The following is a 21,744-nucleotide window of genomic DNA, read 5'->3' as shown; positions in this document are numbered from 1 at the left end:
TGAAAAGAAGAGTCACACGTCTCTCATTTTAAACCAAAAGCTAGAAATGATTAAGCTCAGTGAGAGCTTAATCTCACTGGCATGTTGAAAGCTGAGACAGGTTAGGCCTCTTGGTGCCAGTTAACCCACGTTGTGAATGCAAAGGAAAAGTTCTTGAAGGAAATTAAAAGTGCTACTCCAGTGAACACATGAATGATAAGAAAGCAAAACCACCATATTACCACTGACATAAAGAAAGTTTTAGTGGTTGGATACAAGATCAAGCCAGCCACAACTCTCCTTTAAGCCAAAGCCTAATCCAGATCAACTCTCTGAAGGCTGAGAGAGGTGAGGAAGTTGCAGAAGAAAAGTTTAAAGTTACCAGTGGCTGGTTCATAAGGTTTAAGGAAAGAAGCCATCTCCACAACATCAAAGTGCAAGGTGAAGCAGCAAATGCTGAAGGAGAAGCGGCAGCAAGTTATCCAGAAGATCTAACTAAGATGATGAATGAAAGTAGCTACACTAAACAATAGATTTTCAAACAGATGCCATCTTTGACTTTCACAGAGAGGAGGAGAAAATGCCTGGCTTCAAAGCTTCAAAGGATAGACTGACTGACTCTCTTCTTTAGAGGATAATGCATCTGGTGACTTTACGTTGAAGCCAATGTTCATTTACCATTTCAAAAATCCTAGGGCCCTAAGAATTATGCTAAATCTCCTCTGCCTGAGATCTGTAAATGGAACAACAAAGCCTCAATGACAGCCCATCAGTTTACAACATGGTTTACTGGATATTTTCATACTGTTCATGGGGTAGATCATGGCATCTGGTCCCATCAGTTCATGGAAAATAGACAGGGAAACAATGGAAACAGTGAGAGACTTTATTTTGGAGCTCCAAAATCACTGCAGATGGTGACTGCAGCCATGAAATTAAAAGATGCTGGCTCCTTGGAAGAAAAGCTATGACCAACCTAGACAGCATATTAAAAAGCAGAGACATTGCTTTGCAAAACAAAGGTCTGTCTAGTCAAAGCTATGGTTTTTCCAGTAGTCATGTATGGATGTGAGAGTCGGACTATAATGAAAGCTGAGCACCAAAGAATTGATGCTTTTGAACTGTGGTGTTGGAGAAGACTCTTCAGAGGGTCCCTTAGACTGCAAGGAGATCCAACAAGTCCATCCTAAAGGAGATCAATCCTGAGTGTTCACTGGAAGGACTGATGTTGAAGCTGAAACTCCAATACTTTGGCTACCTGATGCGAAGAGCTGACTCATTTGAAAAGACCCTGATGCGGGGAAAGATTGAAGGCAGGAGGAAAAGGGGATGACAGAGGATGAGATGGCTGGATGGCATCACCGATTCAGTCTGGGTAAACTCTAGGAGCTGGTGATGGACAGTGAGGCTTGGCGTGCTACAGTCCATGGGGTTGCAAAGAGTCGGAAACAACTGAGCGACTAAACTGAACCAAACCCTCAGAATGGGAAAAAATACTTGTGAATTAGATATCTAATGATGGCGTAGTATCCAGACTATATAAAGAACTTCTGTAACTCAACAAGAACAAAAAGACAAAAACCAAGGAGTTCCCTGGTACTCCAGTGGTTAGTACTTGGCTTTCACTGCCATGGCCTCAGTTAGTCAGGGAACTAACATCCCGTAAGCCATATGGTGCAGTCAAAAAAAAAGGACAAAAATCCAATTAAAAAATGGGCAAAGAACTTGAAGAAACGTTTCTCCAAGAAAGATATACAGCCAGGCAATAAAAACATCAAAAGGTGCTCAACACCATTCAGTTCAGTCCAGTCGCTCAGTCGTGTCCGATTCTTTGCGACCCCATGAAGTGCAGCACGCCAGGCCTCCCTGTCCATCACCAACTCCTGGAGTTCACTCAAACTCACGTCCATAGCGTCAGTGATGCCATCCAGCCATCTCATTCTCTGTCGCCCCCTTCTCCTCCTGCCCCCAATCCCTCCCAGCATCAGAGTCTTTTCCAATGAGTCAACTCTTTGCATGAGGTGGCCAAAGTATTAGAGTTTCAGCTTTAGCATCAGTCCTTCCAAAGAACACCCAGGACTGATCTCCTTTAGAATGGACTGGTTGGATCTCCTTGGAATCCAAGGGACTCTCAAGATACTTCTCCAGCACCACAGTTCAAAAGCATCAATTCTTCAGCGTTCAGCTTTCTTCACAGTCCAACTCTCACATCCATACATGACCACGGGAAAAACCATAGCCTTGACTAGACGGACCTTTGTGGGCAAAGTAATGTCTCTGCTTTTCAATATGCTATCTAGGTTGGTCATAACTTTTCTTCCAAGGAATAAGCGTCTTTTAATTTCATGGCTGCAATCACCATCTACAGTGATTTTGGAGCCCCCCCAAAATAAACACCATTAGGGAAATACAAATCAAAGCACAATGAAATCCCACTTTTATGCAAAATAATGTGGCTATAATACAAAAAACAAAAAAGAAATTGGAAAATAAGTATTGGTGAGAACGTGGAAAAACTGAAACCCAATATAATGTGAGTTAGAATGTAAAATGGCATAGCTGCTGTAGAAAACCATTTGGCAGTTCCTCAAAAAGTTAATATAAAGTTACATATGACTCAGCAATTCCACTCTAGGATATATCCAAGAACTGAAAATAGGTGTTTAAATAAAAACTTACAGTGAATGTTCATAGCCACACTGTTCAAAACAGCCCAAAGGTGTAAACAACTCAAGTGTCCACCAACTAATGAATGGATAAACAAAATGCAGTATATCCACAGAATGGAATATTATATGGAGGAGCCTGGTGGGCTGCAGTCCATGGGGTCGCTAAGAGTCAGACACGACTGAGCAACTTCACCTTCACTTTTCACTTTCATGCATTGGAGAAGGAAATGGCAACCCACTCCAGTGTTCTTGCCTGGAGAATCCCAGGGACGGGGAGCCTGGTGGGCTGCCGTCTATGGGGTCGCACAGAGTGGGACACGACTGAAGTGACTTAGCAGCAGCAGAAGGAACAAAGTACTGGTAGATACTGCAGTGTGAGTGAACTTTGCAAATACTGTTTAGTGAAAGAAATCAGGCACAAAAGGCCACATATTGTATGATTCTATTTATATCTAGAATAGGCAAATATATAGAAAGCAGCTTAGTGGTTACCAGGGTGTGCTGGGAGGGGGGAAATGGGAAGTGATTGCTTAATGGGTATGGAGCTTCTTTTCGGGGTAACAAAAATGTTCTAGAACTAAATTGTGACAGTGGCTGCACAACAATGTGGATGTGCTAAAGGACACTGAATTATACACTTTAAAACAGGTAAAATAGCAAATTCTGTTATGAAAATTGTCTTTAACAAAAATAAAATTATATTCCATTTCCACATAAAATAGTACCTGAAGATATTTTTATGTCTTGAGCTTTTTTTCTCTTAAGAATAGGAGCAAAAAAGTCCCTAACATTAGCTTTGGAGTTTACAAAATACTTTGCCATGTGATCTTATATAATCTCCACAACACATGAGATAGACATTATGACCCCAATTTAGAGACAAGAAGAACTGAGTCTCAGAGAACTACAAAGTCAGATAGCCAGGAAGCAGGAGCATTGGCTAATCAAGTCAGACAGTCTGACTTAGAGTATTTACTGTTGCAAGGCAAACAGCTCCAACTTCTGATAAGCTTGAAAAAGGACAGGAGATGCCATTGTGTACATACATCTTGGAATTTTTCTTCTTCCAAAGTTAGTATTTTAAAGCAGCAAAAATATTCACTGTATCCAAGTTAATCAAAGTTTTAACAAAACCAATATAGATAATTATTGAATAAGAGAAGCATAAAGCAGGACATACAGATTTCCTCTTCCAATTTTCTAAAGATATGAGTTTAAGTTTCTCGGTACAAGATATGCTATAATGCTAGCGTGTCCTCTCACCAACACAGTTCAGCATAATGTTTACAGGGCATGGCACTAAGTAATGAGATGACTGTGCATTTCCTTATACAACTGGCCTCATTAATTTATAGTCACATTCCTATTAAGGATTAACTACTGAATGGCACATTAGTGGTTTTCTAACACTCTGATGAGTCCTATATATGTTCTTGAGAAAGTGGAGGGGTGAGGGTTACCAGCCCAAGCAGAGCATCCTCTCATTTTCTACATCAGGTTTTTTCTTAAGATACTGTTTTAAGTAAGGATGTGATTGCTTTTTTTAAAAAAATACATACAGAAAGACACTCCAGTATATATATGCATCTTTAATTCTTCAGAGATTTTCAAAAATCTCTGCAGATAAGCTAACATTACATAATCATTTCTAAATACAAGCACAGAAATGCAAAGTGGGTTCACTCGACATTTGACTTAAGATTTTTCTTAGTTTCTAGGTTCAATTAAACTACCCTGATAATCCCTATTTTATAGAATAGGTATTGTAAGCACACAAGGAGAAACAGGTGACTTATTTCACATGGTAGGGTGAAGCCCAACAGGGTCTAGACATCAAGCTCCACCCAGATGGCTCAGTCTGTTGGATGGTGCCTAGTTCAAAAAGCCTTGGTGTCACGCGGTCATTCCATGCACTATGACCTGAAGACACAGATGTCTCTACTTGAGGTACATGACAATACTTGAGGTGGCTATGTGCCAGTAATGTCTGGAACATGTGCCAGCTCAAAGGCAAAATTAGTCTCTCTTCCTCCTATGCTTCAGATTATCCTTTGGTTCCCCCGATAGAAAATCCTTTCCAGAAGCACAGTCAAAATTGTGAAACATGAAACAGAAGATCTGAATTCAAATCATGTCTCTATTGATTAGTTTCTCCTTCATGCCTGAACTCTCTGGGCCTCAGTTTGTTCACAGTATTTCCCTCAAGGGCTATTAGGAGGGTTAAATGAGATACTTTAGCAGTTCCCATCCTGTGGGCTATAGACCCCTGGGCATCTGGCCATATTATAAGAGGTCTGAAAAAGCACATACTAGAGAAAACGAATTATTTAGGGTTTAAGACTAAAAGCTCTGGAGTAAAACTGTCTGGATTCAAATAATGGTTTTACCACTGGAGCAGGTTACTTAGCCATTCTGTCTCAGTTCCTCATCTGTAATTGGAGGCAACAGTATTCATTGGATTATTGTGAGGATTAAATGGGGTATATATGTAAAATGCTTAGAACAGTGGCTAGCATAGTAAGAATTCAATAAATGTTAGCTATTACTGACATTTACTGAATTAGTAATTGCTATTACCTGAAAGAGATGGGAATACCAGACCACCTGATCTGCCTCTTGAGAAAGCTGTACGCAGGTCAGGAAACAACAGAACAGACATGGAACAACAGACTGGTTCCAAATAGGAAAAGGAGTACGTCAAGGCTGTGTATCATCACCCTGCTTATTTAACTTAGATGCAGAGTACATCATGAGAAACGCTGGGCTGGATGAAGCACAAGCTGGAATCAAGACTGCCAGGAGAATATCAATAACCTTAGTTATGCAGATGACACCACCCTTAACAGCAGAAAGTGAAGAACTAAAGAGCCTCTTGATGAAAGTGAAAGAGGAGAGTGAAAAAGTTGGCTTAAAGCTCAACATTCAGAAAACAAAGATCATGGTATCTGGCCCCATCTCTTCATGGCAAATAGTTGGAGAATAGTGGAAACAGTGGAACGGGAGAAGGGGACGACAGAGGATAAGATGGCTGAATGACATCACCGACTCAATGGACATGTGTTTGAGTAAACTCCGGGAGTTGGTGAAGGACAGAGAGGCCTGGCGTTCTGCAGTCCATGGGGTTGCAAAGAGTTGGACACAACTGAGTGACTGAACTGAACTGATTACTACTATATGTGTTTACATATTCTTTCAAAGTATAATTATCATCATGTGGATGCTTGCCAAGTTTATGTTAAAGAAGGGTTGTTATACTTGAAAAGGTTAAATACTTCTATGATAATAGTTATAAAAGAATTCAGTATACTACCTGCCATGTCCTCATCCAGAGTAGTTGCATTTGTGATTTCAACATTTTTTAATTTACTGAGGTTTACTCTGTGGCCTAACATATGGTCTATCGTGGAGAATGGGCTATGTGCACTTAAGAAGAACATGTATCCTGCTGTTGTTGAGTACAGTGTGCTGTGTATGTCTATTAGGTCTAACTGGTTTATAATGTTGTTCAAGTCCTCTGTTATCTGTTACTCTTCTATCTGGTTATTCTATCCATTATGGGAAGTTGGGTAATGAGCTCTACAACTATTACTATAGAACCATCTGTTTCTCCCTTCAATTCTGTTAATTCTTGCTTCATGGATCTGGGGACTCCTTTGTTAGGCTACATATATGTTTATAATTGTATCTTCTGGCTGCAGTGAACCTTTTATCAATATGTAATCACAGCAAATAGATGGGGAAAAAGTGGAAGGAGCAACAGATTTTATTTTCTTGGGCTCCAAGATCACTGTGGATGGTGACTGCAACATTGAAATTAAAAGATGCTTGCTCCTTGGAAAGAAAGCTATGACAAACCTAGACAGTGTGTTAAAAAGCAGAGACATCGCTTTGCCAACAAAGGTCTGTATAGTCAAAGCTATAGTTTTTCCAGTAGTCATGCATGGACATGAGAGTTGGACCATAAAGAAGGCTGAGTGCCAAAGAATTGATGTCTTTGAATTGTGGTTCTGGAGAAGACTCTTGAGAGTCCCTTGTACAGCAAGGAGATCAAACCAGTCAATCCTAAAGGAAATTAACCCTCAATATTCATTGGAAGGACTGATGCTGCAACTGAAGCTCCAATACTTGCCACCTGATGCAAACAGCTCACTCACTGGAAAAGACCCTGATGCTGGGAAAGACTGAAGGCAAAAGAAGAGGGCGGCAGAGGATAAAATTGTTAGATAGCATCACCAACTCAATGGACATGAATCTGAGCAAACTCTAGGAGAAAGTGAACGACAGGGAAGTCTGGTACATGCTGCAGTTCACGAAACTGCAAAGAGTTGAACATGATTTAGTGACTGAAAAACAACGTCCTTCTTTATCTCATGTACCTTTTTTGATTTAAAAGTCTGTTGTCTGATATTTAGAACTAACACCCAAAAAAGATGTCCTTTTCATTATAGGGGACTGGAATGCAAAAGTAGGAAGTCAAGAAACACCTGGAGTAACAGGCAAATTTGGCCTTGGAATATGGAATGAAGCAGGGCAAAGACTAATAGAGTTTTGCCAAGAAAATGCACTGGTCATAACAAACACCCTCTTCCAACAACCCAAGAGAAGACTCTATACATGGACATCACCAAATGGTCAACACCGAAATCAGATTGATTATATTCTCTGCAGCCAAAGATGGAGAAGCTCTATACAGTCAGCAAAAACAAGACCAGGAGCTGACTGTGGCTCAGACCATGAACTCCTTATTGCCAAATTCAGACTTAAATTGAAGAAAGTAGGGAAAACCACTAGACCATTCAGGTATGACCTAAATCAAATCCCTTATGATTACACAGTGGAAATGAGAAATAGATTTAAGGGCCTAGATCTGATTGATAGAGTGCCTGATGAACTATGGAATGAGGTTCGTGACACTGTACAGGAGACAGGGATCAAGACCATTCCCACAGAAAAGAAATGCAAAAAAGCAAAATGGCTGTCTGGGGAGCCCTTACAAATAGCTGTGAAAAGAAGAGAAGTGAAAAGCAAAGGAGAAAAGGAAAGATACAAGCATCTGAATGTAGAGTTCCAAAGAATAGCAAGAAGAGATAAGAAAGCCTTCTTCAGCGATCAAAGCAAAGAAATAGAGGAAAACAACAGAATGGGAAAGACTAGGGATCTCTTCAAGAAAATCAGAGATACCAAAGGAACATTTCATGCAAAGATGAGCTCAATAAAGGACAGAAATGGTATGGACCTAACAGAAGCAGAAGATATTAAGAAGAGATGGCAAGAATACACAGAAGAACTGTACAAAAAAGATCTTCACGACCCAGATAATCACAATGGTGTGATCACTGACCTAGAGCCAGACATCCTGGAATGTGAAGTCAAGTGGGCCTTAGAAAGCATCACTATGAACAAAGCTAGTGGAGGTGATGGAATTCCAGTTGAACTATTCCAAATCCTGAAAGATGATGCTGTGAAAGTGCTGCACTCACTATGCCAGCAAATTTGGAAAACTCAGCAGTGGCCACAGGACTGGAAAAGGTCAGCTTTCATTCCAATCCCAAAGAAAGGCAATGCCAAAGAATGCTCAAACTACCGCACAATTGCACTCATCTCACACGCTAGTAAAGGAATGCTCAAAATTCTCCAAGCCAGACTTCAGCAATACATGAACCGTGAACTTCCAGATGTTCAAGCTGGTTTTAGAAAAGGCAGAGGAACCAGAGATCAAATTGCCAACATCCGCTGGATCATGGAAAAAGCAAGAGAGTTCCAGAAAAACATCTATTTCTGCTTTATTGACTATGCCAAAGCCTTTGACTGTGTGGATCACAATAAACTGTGGAAAATTCTGAAAGAGATGGGAATACCAGACCACCTGATCCGCCTCTTGAGAAATCTGTATGCAGGTCAGGAAGCAACAGTTAGAACTGGACATGGAACAACAGACTGGTTCCAAATAGGAAAAGGAGTTCGTCAAGGCTGTATATTGTCACCCTGTTTATTTAACTTATATGCAGAGTACATCATGAGAAACGTTGGACTGGAAGAAACACAAACTGGAATCAAGATTGCCGGGAGAAATATCAATAACCTCAGATATGCAGATGACACCACCCTTATGGCAGAAAGTGAAGACGAACTCAAAAGCCTCTTGATGAAAGTGAAAGTAGAGAGTGAAAAAGTTGGTTTAAAGCTCAACATTCAGAAAACGAAGATCATGGCATCCGGTCCCATCAATTCATGGGAAATAGATGGGGAAACAGTGGAAACAATGTCAGACTTTATTTTTCTGGGCTCCAAAATCACTACAGATGGTGACTGCAGCCATGAAGACGCTTACTCCTTGGAAGGAAAGTTATGACCAACTTAGATAGCATATTCAAAAGCAGAGACATTACTTTGCCAACAAAGGTTCGTCTAGTCAAGGCTATGGTTTTTCCTGTGGTCATGTATAGATGTGAGAGTTGGACTGTGAAGGCTGAGCGCCAAAGAATTGATGCTTTTGAACTGTGGTGTTGGAGAAGACTCTTCAGAGTCCCTTGGACTGCAAGGAGATCCAACCAGTCCATTCTGAAGGAGATCAGCCCTGGGATTTCTTTGGAAGGAATGATGCTAAAGCTGAAACTCCAGTACTTTGGCCACCTCATGTGAAGAGTTGACTCATTGGAAAAGACTCTGATGCTGGGAGGGATTGGGGGCAGGAGGAGAAGGGGACGACAGAAGATGAGATGGCTGGATGGCATCGCTGACTCGATGGACATGAGTCTCAGTGAACTCCGGGAGTTGGTGATGGACAGGGAGGCCTGGCATGCTGCGATTTATGGGGTCACAAAGAGTCGGACATGACTGAGCGACTGATCTGATCGGATCTGATCTGTCTGATATTCAAGAGCCACCAGCTCTTTCTCGGTTATCATTTGCATGAAATATCTTTTTCCATCCTTTTATCTCGTTTCTTTGTATCTAGAGTATCTTGCAGACAGTATATGGATGGATAACGTGTTTTCTTAAATCAATCTGACAATCAGCCTTTTTAAAGGAGAATTTAATTCACTTAAAGTAATTACTAATAAGCAAGCATTTATTTCTGCCATTTAGCTATATGTTTTGTATGTTTTTGTTCCTCATTTCCTCTATTAGTACTTTATAGGTCTCTCTAACTCTGACCCTGCCTTCTCATCACCTGCTACATTGCATCCCCACTATCATTGCCTTTTTAAAATATTAATCTAAAGATTCACTGGAGACCTACTCTTTCTAACCTAGTTGAATAGCTCCTGATGAACAGTTCCTTCATGAATTTATCCTACAGTGTTAAAAGGACCTACCTTTTTTGGCCATGAAAGTAGGTTCAGGTGCTAGCCCAGTTTTCACCATCTGAATCACTTGTCCCTTAAAGGCACATTCACCACACACTATTCATACACAGTTTATTATTATTATTGATTCCTTGCCTACATGAGGCCTGGGTTAGGCTGGACTCTAGAATACTTAAGAAGAGTCTCTTGATGACTGGCAAGCAAAGAAATGAGCAAAGTGGCTTACATTGTAGGAGCGGGGATGTCTCTGTTTCCACTGCACCAGGAGCAGCTGGGCCACCACCAAGGTAGCGATAAGGATGAGGACCATTTCAGCATGCATGGCTTCGTGGCCGCGATGCTTGGCATGCATGCGTGCGTGCTCGATCCTGAAAGCCAAACAGATGCAGTGAGCTAGGTCAGGGATGGTGTGGTGATAAAGGGTCAGTGCTTTCCAGGGATACCCACTGGTCTATAGCTCAGAACACACTGTTTTAAAAAATAATAAACATTTTTATTTTTGGCTGCACATGGGCTTTGTTGCTGCACGTGGGCTTTCCTTAGTTGCGGTGAGTGGGGGCTACTCTCCAGTTGCAATGTGCAGGCTTCAGCAGCTGTGGCACACAGGCTTAGTTATTCCGAGGTATGTGGAATCTTCTCAGACCAGGGATCAAACCTGTGTCTCCTGCGATGGCAGGCAGATTCTTAACCACTGGACCATGAAGGATGTCCAGAACATACTCTTAAACTACACAAATTAGGGGCTAGAAAGACACATGCCTTAGAAGACAGGAATTCTGAGATAGAACAGGGGTTCTAGGGGCTCCAGTCACCAAGGTTACGTATGGGGTTACAGGTTGGTGCCCTGCTCCCTACCCCCAATGGTAGAAACAGTGGATTCCTTTCCATTTTGGTCCTATTTCAACCTGTCACTGGAAGGAGAAAAGTGACCCAGAGAGAAGGTCACAGCCATAAAGGCTCATACTCTTATTCAATGATATTTATGACACCAATAAAGGAATAATATTGCAAATGTGTGCTAATTTGAGGGTTAAAGTCTTGCTTTATTTGTCCTACCCTCTCTGTCAGGATCAGAGATCCTTAAGACTAAAGCCTGAAAAATGTGAACTGCTTCAGCTTTATATTACTCCAACAGTGACTTCACTATCAGTATCCAGAGGTAAATAGTCTCTTCAAGGGCTCAGGAGAGAAAACCTAGAAACTCTTATTTAATCCAAGGCTGGCATTCTCTTGTCTTAAGGACTGGCAGAAAGTGATTCCCTTGGCCAATACAGGCAAAGAGCTTCCTCTGAGAACAGCAAAGTCAATCCTACCATTCTGTGTCAGAGTCAGCTAAGGGACAGGAATAAAGGAATTAGAAAACTGAATACAAATATAACCTATGCTCTGAAGTTTTGGTGCAAGTTCTCCATGGTGGTGACGGTGGGGGTTTAGTCGCTCTGTTGTGTCCAACTCTTTGCAATCCCATGGATGTAGCCTGCCAGGCTTCTCTGTCCATAGGATTCTCCTGGCAAGGACACTGGAGTGGGTTGCCATTTCCATCTCCAGCAAGTTCTCCATACCCAAGGGTATCAGGGAGAAAGGGAAAGGACAACATAAATGGTATGTATCTTCATGGAATCCCCAAGGGCAATGAGAGACTAAACAAGAAGAAACAGTGGGATGCATTATAAACAGATAAATCATAAAGAAATATAGCAAAAAGTTAGTTGTAGATTCTAGTTGGTAGATACAAGGGTGTTCAGTGTACAAATCTTTCAGCTTTTCTGTATCTGAGATTTTTCATAATATAATAAAATGTTAAGTTGGAAGATTTAGTAGGCAACCAAATGTCAGCCAGCCAGGCAGCCACAGTACTTAAGGGTTCATCTTACATAAATTTTTATCCTAGGTGGGAAAATCTGACAAAATATATTAATACGGGGAGGAGTCAGAAACTTAGGTTCAGAAACACCTAAGTGGTCTTAGCCAAGAAAATGTACATCTCTTCACCACAATTTCTTCATCTATCAAAAGGAGTCCATACCTTTTCTGCCTCCCTCATGGGATTGTTTATTTGTTGCCCAAACTAAAAGGGCAATGGATATTTAAAAACCTAAGGACTGTGGGGAGTTATAAAGACAATAAAAGATAAATTTCCTGTTCTCAGACAGTATATAACTGATTGAATGTGTACAAGAAATCAAAGAAAGGATTGAGAAAAAATAGAAGTCATCTAGCTCAAGTTTGTAATCCTGTGTTTGAATACCTCCATTGGCTGAGAATATATGCCTCTTAAAGTAACCTATTTAGAACCAGAAGTGTCTGACACATTTTTAATACTCATATGTGCCTATTAAGGAATACAATACTAATGCTTTAAGAAGCAGGAAGCTCAGTATCTCAATATACCATGATTTTTTTTTTTTTTTTTTTTTTAGTATTTATTTACCTGCCCCAGATCTTAGTTGTGGCATGTGGGAACTAGTTCCCTGATCAGGGACTGAGCCCAGGTCCCCTACATTGGGAGCATGGAGCCTTAGTCAATGGACTACCAGGGATGTCCCAATATACCACGATAATTTTAATTATGTTTCTGATAATGAGATAAAATCTATCTTACTACAGCATCAATCCTTCAGACCTAATCCTATGCTCTGGAACATATCCACTCTCTCTTTCACAATGCTGCCCCTTCAAATATTTATCATAATATTATTTAAAAACAAAACAAAACCAGGCTTCCCTGGTGGCTCAGTGGTAAAGAATCTACCTGCCAATGCGAGAGACACAGTTTCAATCTCTGATCCGGGAAGATCCCGGATGCCACGAAGCAACTAAGCCCATCCACCACAACTACTAAGCCTGCACTCTAGAGTCCTGGAGCGGCAACTACTGAAGTCCATGGCCGAGAGCCATGCTTCCAACAAGGGAAGCCACTGCAATGAGAAGCCCACCCACTACAACTAGAGAGTAGCCCCTGCTTGCTGCAACAAAGACCCAGCACAACCAAAAAGAAATATAATTTTTTTTTAATTCCTTAAAAAAAAAAAAAATCCTGTTCCTACCACCATTTTCCTGGACCCCTTTAGGCTAACAGTTCTAGATCTTTTAAACATGATGCATATAACATAATGTGAAGACCATTAATTCTGAATGCCTTCTAGATGTATTTAGCTAAAGATCTTTTAATATGCAGTTTTACAATACAGTCAGTGCGGACTCAGCAAAACAGAACACAGTAGTACTGTTACTTCCCTTAAGGCAGACAGCATACTTTCAATGAACACCTTCCAAAATGTGGAATATTTTGGTAGCTCAGGTATACAACTGGTGCATATTACACTTAAAGTCACCTAAAATCTTGTCATATGAGTCACTATCTTTGCCATTCTATATTTTTATCATCAATAGTTTTCCTCTAAACGAAGTGCTTTTTTCTCACTATTAAAATTTCACTGGGTTGATTTCAGCTCATTGGTCAGCTACCTTGTGAAGTTGAAACTCATTTACTGAGGAGAAATAATGATAATAAGATATTTGTTGACTCACTCTGGTTATAAAGCAAGTCAGTAGCAGATGTGAGATCAGAAAATACACCTCCCATTTTCTCAAACAGAGCTCTCTGCCCTGGTTCCCAGATAATGATGATGCTAATGATGATAACCATTCTCAAAACAGGTAAAACTTACTGGAAGCTTACCACATGCCAGGCACTGTTCTAAGAATTTCACAATTATTAATCTTCAACTCTATTATGGGTACTGTAGTTTTCCTCATTTTACAAATTGGAAAAACCAAGGTAGTATGAAGTAAACTTGCCCAAGATCACATCATTAGGAAATCGCAGAAGTAGTATTCAAACCCAGATGGATGGTTTGGTACAACTATCTATTTACTCCTAAATAGATTGAGCGAGCTACCCAGGAGTGACTCAAATACTGGGAAAGATCTCAAATGACCTGTCCTCCTCGTCACAGGTCACTGTCTCCCATAGATAAGGAAGCAAAAAGGGTAGGTGTACAACTCTATCAGTAGGATTAATCTATGGTTCCCACCATGAGGGGCCCGTTCTGTCACACTTACTTCCATTGCTCCTCAGGAGAGAGTTCTGACATATCCACCTGTAGAAAGACACCACCATAAACATCCATTACTGTCTTAGAACTGTTTCTGCCCAACATACAGGGATCACACATTTGCTAGAGCTAAAAGTATGAATCAGGATTTGTGGGATATGAAGCTAGATAAAATATTCTGCCATATAATACCATTTGACTCTAACTGGCCTCATTAGACTAAGCATCAGTCCCTGCTCTGCTATCAGCTAGTGGTATGACCTTCCAACCACAAAGCTCCAGTTCTATTTGTTAGTCTTATCCTTTTATAGCAGGATTTCTTAAACCTGGACACTAGTGATAATCTGGGACTGGTTAATTCTCTGGGTTGTTTGGCAAGGGGGGATTCTGTAGATTGTATAATGTACAGCAGCATCCCTGGCCTCTACCCACTAGATGCGAGTAACATTTTCACAGATACAACAACCAAAGAAGTCTACAGATATTATCCAATGTCCCTTGGGGGATGAAAAATTGCCCCCAGGTGAAAAACCACTGCTCTAGAATTACAGCAGTGGTGAGACTGCATCACTGACTCAATGGATATGAGTTTGAGCAAGCTCCAGGTGAAGGACAGGGAAGCCTGGCGTGCTGCAGTCCATGGGGTCAGAGCGAGTCAGACACGACGGAGCAAATGAACAACAACAGAATACTACTAAATTCTTTGAGTTCAGGGCTTGAGTGTAGCCATATGGCAAAATACCCAAACCTCAGGACATAAGTCACTCAATACATTCTTACATTGAACTGAGCTGAAAATGCTTTTTGATGTAGAGAAGAAAAGCCGTCATAAACACTCAGAGGAATCAATCAACAAATATTCCTTTAGTACTTATGAAGTTCAAGACCCAGTTTCCCACTGTTCCTCTAATAACTTCAGAAAAGTACCTTAAGTGGAATGTGTGAAGTAAAATGGGCAGAACATCACTCTAAGTAAGTTGGTACATATTTACCATATATCTTTTATGTGTGTGCAGTGGGAATTCACCATTGCTTAGGGAGGGGTTTCTGGTTTCTACATATCCCATCTAGGGAAGGAAGAAAAGGGAGGGAAGAAAGGAAAGGGAGAAAAGGAAAGAGGGGAGGGATAGAAGGGAAGGGAGAAGAGGGGAAGAGAGAGAGGAGGGGAGAAACAATATCCCAAGGCTTTCCCCAGCCAACCAAGGTATTGAAATCAACCACCCCTTTATCCTACTTTACACTGTTTCACGGAATTTATTCAAGTGACTGACTCAGTCCTTCATCTCCCTGGAAGGACAGAGGTCCCCTCCCAGAGAGGACAAGTAGATGCAGGAAATGGAAAGGCCCAGCTGGGTGGTACCTGAGCAGACAATTCAGAACCACAGTCTTATATTATCTTAGATATGCTTTCCAAGTGATTTAACTGCTGCTTAAATCCAGGGTCAGGGCCAGGGTGATATAAGCAAGGCATCAAGAACCCAAAATTTACAGAGGCACACACTTTCAGGTACTGACCCTGCACTTGCATGACCTTAACAGTGAGTGCCTCCTTCAAGTCTGTGCCCTGCACTTTGTATGCTTCACCCTAGTCCAAGTCCTGCTTATGTTTATCTTGCTCCCATCCTAGAGCATCTCACAGAGCTAAGGAGAATACACTGCTTTTGTGTCTTTCAAGAATAGCAGAGCTGAGCATATATTAAACACTCAATGAGTACTTATGGAATTGAACAGAATTCCTTCCAACAGGATAATAAGTAAGTATGCTGACAAACCAGCATCCTACCTGGAGATGCTTAAATGAGGATGTAAACAAACACTTGAAAAATACCTAAGGAGCATCTGGGAAATAAGTATTCATTTTCTGGAGGCACCCAGAAAATCATGCTTAAAAAAACTGCATGTCAAAACAAAACACAACTACATATTCAAAAAAGCAAGACAAGTCTGTTGAATGGAAAACAAGGAAGATCCAGAGAACTGGGCCAGGCATGGGGACACCTCTCTGTGAGATAGTGCTCAAGCGTGCTACTATTTGTGCCTTAAAGTTTCTCTCATTGGAAAACAGAGACTGTCTTCTGACTTCATTGTGGGGCTGTGAGAATATACTAGTATTATACTGCAAGTGATTTCACTGCCTTTCCTCCTAGGAGCATAGGTGCTCAGTTGCTAAGTCATGTCCAACTCTTTGCAACCCCATGGACTAGCCCATCACAGTCCTCTGTCCACGGAATTTTCCAGGCAATACAGAAGTGGGTTGCCATGCACTTCTCCAGGGAATCTTCCCAACCTAGGGTTCCAACTTGAATCTCCTGAGTGTATTTCACAAAGTACCTGGAGAGGCCAGGGAACTGAATGTTGGTGAAGCACAGGACAGTGATGCTTTCAGAGCCTCAGGGAAGGCTCAGAAGGGCAAGCTCTTACACTGAGACTAGACCTGGTGCTTAGAAGGCCATTTAGCATTTCATGGAGTAGCGTGAGTACTGGAGTGGAGTAATGCTAAGAGTCAAGAAATGATGTGGCTTTAATATTTCCATCCTGAACCAAAAGATTTTAAAAATTACATCCAAACCAGTCATCTAGCTCAAGTGGAAAAACAAGGAGAGCTATAAGCTATTCTGTAAGTAAGCTGTACCCTAGAAATACATCTGCATTTTCTCCCTCACTAATGAGTTTATTCATCTGGGGCCAAGCAGTAAGTCATTCAGGTCCCCTGTCCAGGCTCAGGTAGCTAATTGGGCAGGCTCTCAGGGCAGGATTGATAGGCCCATATTCCACTCCTAAGACTCGAACACAGAATGTCTTTTTGACAACCAATCACTCCTCTCCTAGGATTTCACAAAGCTTCTAGTCGTGTTAATCTACCAAAGTCCAGATTTCAAAGAATTTAAATCAAAAATGTCAGGCAGAGGGCAAGATAAAATTTCACAAAAATGGAAAATGATCTGTGGTTGACTGATATATTTTCTCAGATGCAAAACACAGATGGATCCACCAGTGTAATCCCACAAGCAGGCCTCTGTCCCCCACAAATACTGATACTCTGGGGTCTCTTGAATCTTTACACAGACTGTTAGTTTGTCCCTTCAACCTTTCTCTTCCACCAAACCACATTCTGCCTTCCTGCAAAATGCCAGCCAAATCCTCCTGGGTCCAGAAAGGCCCATTAGACTGACCCCACTCACTGAAGGGAAAAAAAATCCTCAACTGCTTTGAGCATGATCCACAGTCCAGAAGCATCAGCACCCTGAGAGCTTAAAAACAGAGGCTTCAGAATCCATCCCGGACCTCCTGGATCAGAAGTTGCATTTAATAAGATACCCAGGTAATTCACACGCACATAAAAGCACTGCTGTTGCATTCCAGCACTCACATTCAGTCTGTCCTACAGTCACACACCTCCACACACCTGAACTGCTTTTGTTAACAGCTTTCCTGAGATCTAATTCACATGGCATAAAATTCACCCATTTAAAATGTGCTATTCAATGTTTTTAGTATATGCAGAGTTGTGCTACCATCACTGCTCTTTAAATTTAGAACGGTTTTTACTACTCTAAAAATGAAACCAAGTCGGCCATCACTCTGCAACATCCCTCAGCCCAAGAAACCACTAATTTAATTTCGATCTCTATCTACACATTTGCCTGTTCTAGACGTTTCATATAAATGAGATTTGACAATATGTGGTCTTTAGAGAATGGCTTCTTTCACTTAGCATATTTTCAGTGTTGCTGCAAGTATTATAGTCATTCCTTTTTACTGCCAAATAATACTATATTATATGGATATACAATATTTTCTTTGCCCGTTCATCAGCTGATGGACATCTGCATTGTTTACAGCTTTGTGTTATTATAAATAATGCTGTTATGAACATTAACTTACAAGTTTTCATACAGACATGATCTCATTTCGCCTGAGCATATATCTAGTAGTGGAATGGTCTGGTTGTATGGTAACTCAATGCCTAACCTTTGGAAGAACTGACACTTTGTTTTCCACAGCAGTTGTACCATTTCACATGCCCCCCAGCAGTGCACAAGAGTTCCAATTCCTCCACATTGTTGACAACACTTGGTATTATCTTTTTGGTAAGAAGCATCCCACTGAGTGTGAAATGGTAGATTAATGTGATTTTGATTTTGCGTTCCTCTGACGTATAACGATGTTGAGCACCTTTTCGTATGACTATCAGCCATTCACATATCTTCTTTGGAGAAAAATTTATCCAGATCCTTCGTCCACTTGTTAAAAACAGATTTTTTTTCCCAGCAGTTTTAGGTTCACAAACTTCCCTGGTGGCTCAGACAGTAAAGCGTCTGCATACAATGCAGGAGACCCAGGTTCAACCCCTGGGTCAGGAAGATCTCCTGGAGAAGGCAATGGCACCCCACTCCAGTACTCTTGCCTGGAAAATCCCATGGACGGAGGAGCCTGGTAGGCTACAGTCCATGGGGTCGCAAAGAGTTGGACACGACTGAGTGACTTCACTTTTAAGTTCACAACAAAACTGAGTGGAAAGCAGAATTTTCCATATGCTCCCTGCTCCTCAATATGCATAGCCTCCCTCATCAACATCCCTCATCAGAGAAGTACCTTTGTGCCAACTGAGGAACCTACATTGACGTATCATCACCCAAAGTCCATAGTTTACCTCAGAGTTCACTACTGATGTACATTCTATGGGCTAGGACAAACATTAACATTCTTATGGACACATATCCATAAACAGAGTATCATACAGAGTAGTCCTACCGACCTAAAAATTCTCTGTGCTCCTCTTATTCATCCCTCCATCTCCCCTAATCCCTAGCCACCACTGCTCTTTTTACGGTCTCCATAGTATCACCTTGTCCATATAGTTGAAATCATGTAGTACACAGCCTTTTCACATTGGCTTCTTTCACTTAGTAACATGCATTGAATCTTCCTCCATGTGTGTACAGGGTTTAATAGCTCATTTCTGTTTTAGTACTGAATTAAACTCCACTGTCTGGAAGTGCCACAGTTTATTTACCCATTCACCTACTAAGACGCTATGTGTGCTCAGTCACTCAGTCACGCCCGACTCTGCACCACCGGAACTACAGCTTGCCATGCTCCTCTGTCCATGGAATTTTCCAGTCAAGAATACTGGAATGGGTTGCCATTTCCTACTCCAGGGGACCTTCCCAACGTAGGGATTGAACATGTGTCTCTTTGTCTCCTGCACTGTCAGGCAGATTCTTTACCACTGGACCACCTGGGAAGCAAAAGACATCTTGGTTGCTTCCAAATTTTAGCAATTATTAAGCTGCTATAAAGATCTGTGTACAGGTTTCTGTATGAACATACATTTTCAGCTCCTTTGGGGATATATTAAGGAGCACAACTCCTGGATATGGTATGGTAATAGTAAGTTTAATTTTGCAAGAAACTGCAAAACTATCTTCCAAAGTTTGACGGAAGATATTCTCTTGCATTCCCACCAGAAATGAATGACAGTTCCTGTTGCTCCACATCCTCCCAGTATTTGGTAGTGTCAGTGTCTCAGATTCTGATGATTCTAATAGGTGTGTAGTGGTATCTCACTGCTGTTTTAATTTGAATTTCGCTGACTACATGAGGTGGGACATCTTTCACATGCTTATTTTCTATCTATGTGTCTTCTTTGGTGTATCTTTCTAACTATGTATCTTCTTTGTTAAAGTCTCTAGCCTACTTTTTAAACAGGTTTTCTTATTTCTGAGTTGAAAGAGTTCTTTGTGTATTTTAGGTAATAGTCCTTTATTTCTTTATTGTATATTTATTTATGGCTGTGTCAGGTCTTAGTTGTGGCATGTGGGATCTTGGGCTTCCCAGGTGGCTCAGTGGTAAAGAATCTGCCTGCCAATGCAGGAGACACAAGAGACATGAGTTCAATCCCTAGGTTGGGAAGATCCCCTGGAAGAGTAAATGACAACCCATTCGAGTATTTCTTGCCTGGAAAATTCCACGGACAGAGCAGCCTGGGGAGCCACAGTCAACGGGGTCATAAAGAATCGGACACAACTGAAAACACACACACACGTGGCATCTTAGTTCCCCAACCAGAGATTCAACCTGCACCCTCTATATTGGAGGATGGATTCTCAACCACTGAACCACCAGGGAAGTCCCTGACAGTCTTTTTTCCTGACAATCTCTTTTAATTGATGCATTTAAACAACTAATGTTCAAAGTGATTGATACAGTTGGATTAATATCTACTATATATTTGTTACTGTTTTCTATGTGTTGCCCTTGCCTGTTCCTATTTTTGTCTTCTAATCTTTTTCTGCCTTTTGTAGTTTTAACTGAGAATATTATATGATTACATTTCCTTTCCTTTCTTAGCTTATCAGTTATACTTTTTTTTGGCCACGCTGTGCAGTTTGTGGGATCTTAGTTCCCCAACCAAGGATTGAACCTGGGCCATCAGCAGTGAAAGCACAGAGTCATGACCACTGGACCAACATGGAATTCCCTATACTTTTATTTTTACTTCTTTTAGAGGTTGCTCTAGAATTTGCAATATACATAAATAGTAAAATCCACTTTCAAACAATACTGTATCACGTCACAGACAGTGTGAGTACCTTATAACAACAAAATAATCTTAATTCCTCCTCTCATCCCTTGTATCATTGCTGTCATTCATTTCACTTATCCCTAAGTACACATACAGAAACATATGCAGTCAAATATAGTGTCGGTATTACAACTTTCACAAAACTATTCACTGTTATATCAATCAACAACTTGTAAACTAAAAGAGCCACTACAAAATTCCTATAGCTTATATATTTAATGGTGAAAGACTGAATGCTTTTCCCCTAAGATCAGAAATAATGTCAGGATGTCCACCCTCACCACTACTATTCAAAACATACTGACGTTTCTGGCCAACAAAATAAAGTGATAAAAGGTACAGATTAAAAAGAAATAAAACTGTCCCTTATTTGCAGATGACATGATGGCCTACACAGAAAATCCCAAAGAATCTATGAAAAAAAAATTCTAGAATAACAGCGTTCAGCAAGGTGGCAGAATATAAACATACACACAAAAGTTATATTTCTATATTAGCAAAGAACATGTGGAAAATGACATTTAAGATACAATAAAATTTACAATTAAAAAAAGAATTAGTAAAATAAATGTTTTTTCAGTCTACTTTCACTTACTCCCATTCCAATGCTTTTCCTTTGTTTAGGTAGACCTGAGGCTCTGACCTCTCTTATTTTCCTCTCTCTAAACAACTTTTAATATTTCTTGCAAGACAAGCCTGTGTGTGTGCTCAGTCATGTTTGAGCCTTTGCCACACTGTGGACTGTAGCCCGGCAGGCTCCTCTGCCCATGGGACTTTCAGGCAAGAATACTGGAGTGGGTTGCCATTTCCTTCTCCAGGCTACCTTCCTGATGCAGGGATCAAACCCGAGTCTCTTGAATCTCTGCACTGGCAGGTGGATTCTTTACCACTAGTGCCACCGGAAGCAAGACAGCCTACTAGCAACAAATTTGCTCTATTTTTGTCTGTCTTATTTAATTTAATTTATTTGGGTCTTTGTTGCTGCACATGGGCTTTCTCTAGTTCCAGTGGGCTGGGGCTCCTCTAGTTGCGGTGCAGACTTCTTAATGTGGATGCTTCTCTTGTGAAGCATGGGCTCAGAAGCCGTGGTGCACCGGCTTAGCTGCTCCGCAGCACGTGCAATCTTCCCAGACCAGGGA

The 21,744-nt window shown here is 41.0% G+C and overlaps 1 protein-coding gene across 3 annotated transcripts in view; it reads right to left on the bottom strand.

The window, feature by feature from the left end:
* RNF121 (ring finger protein 121) overlaps positions 1-21,744 on the bottom strand; it is an 84,161-nt gene that overhangs the window by 36,861 nt on the left and 25,556 nt on the right. For 2 of the 3 annotated variants that reach the window (XM_061380703.1, XM_061380704.1), the window contains 2 exons: positions 14,024-14,061; positions 10,185-10,326 (listed from right to left, as the gene is read on the bottom strand). In XM_061380703.1, the coding sequence (XP_061236687.1) occupies positions 10,185-10,326; positions 14,024-14,061 (180 nt within the window). The remainder of the gene's footprint in view (positions 1-10,184; positions 10,327-14,023; positions 14,062-21,744) is intronic. The other variant, XM_061380705.1, reaches the window with a different exon arrangement.

The sequence above is a fragment of the Bos javanicus genome, chromosome 15 (assembly GCF_032452875.1).
Source record: "Bos javanicus breed banteng chromosome 15, ARS-OSU_banteng_1.0, whole genome shotgun sequence".
NCBI lineage: Eukaryota > Metazoa > Chordata > Mammalia > Artiodactyla > Bovidae > Bos > Bos javanicus.
The sequence above is the reverse complement of the archived record's forward strand: the minus strand, read 5'-3'. Positions and strand labels throughout refer to the sequence as shown.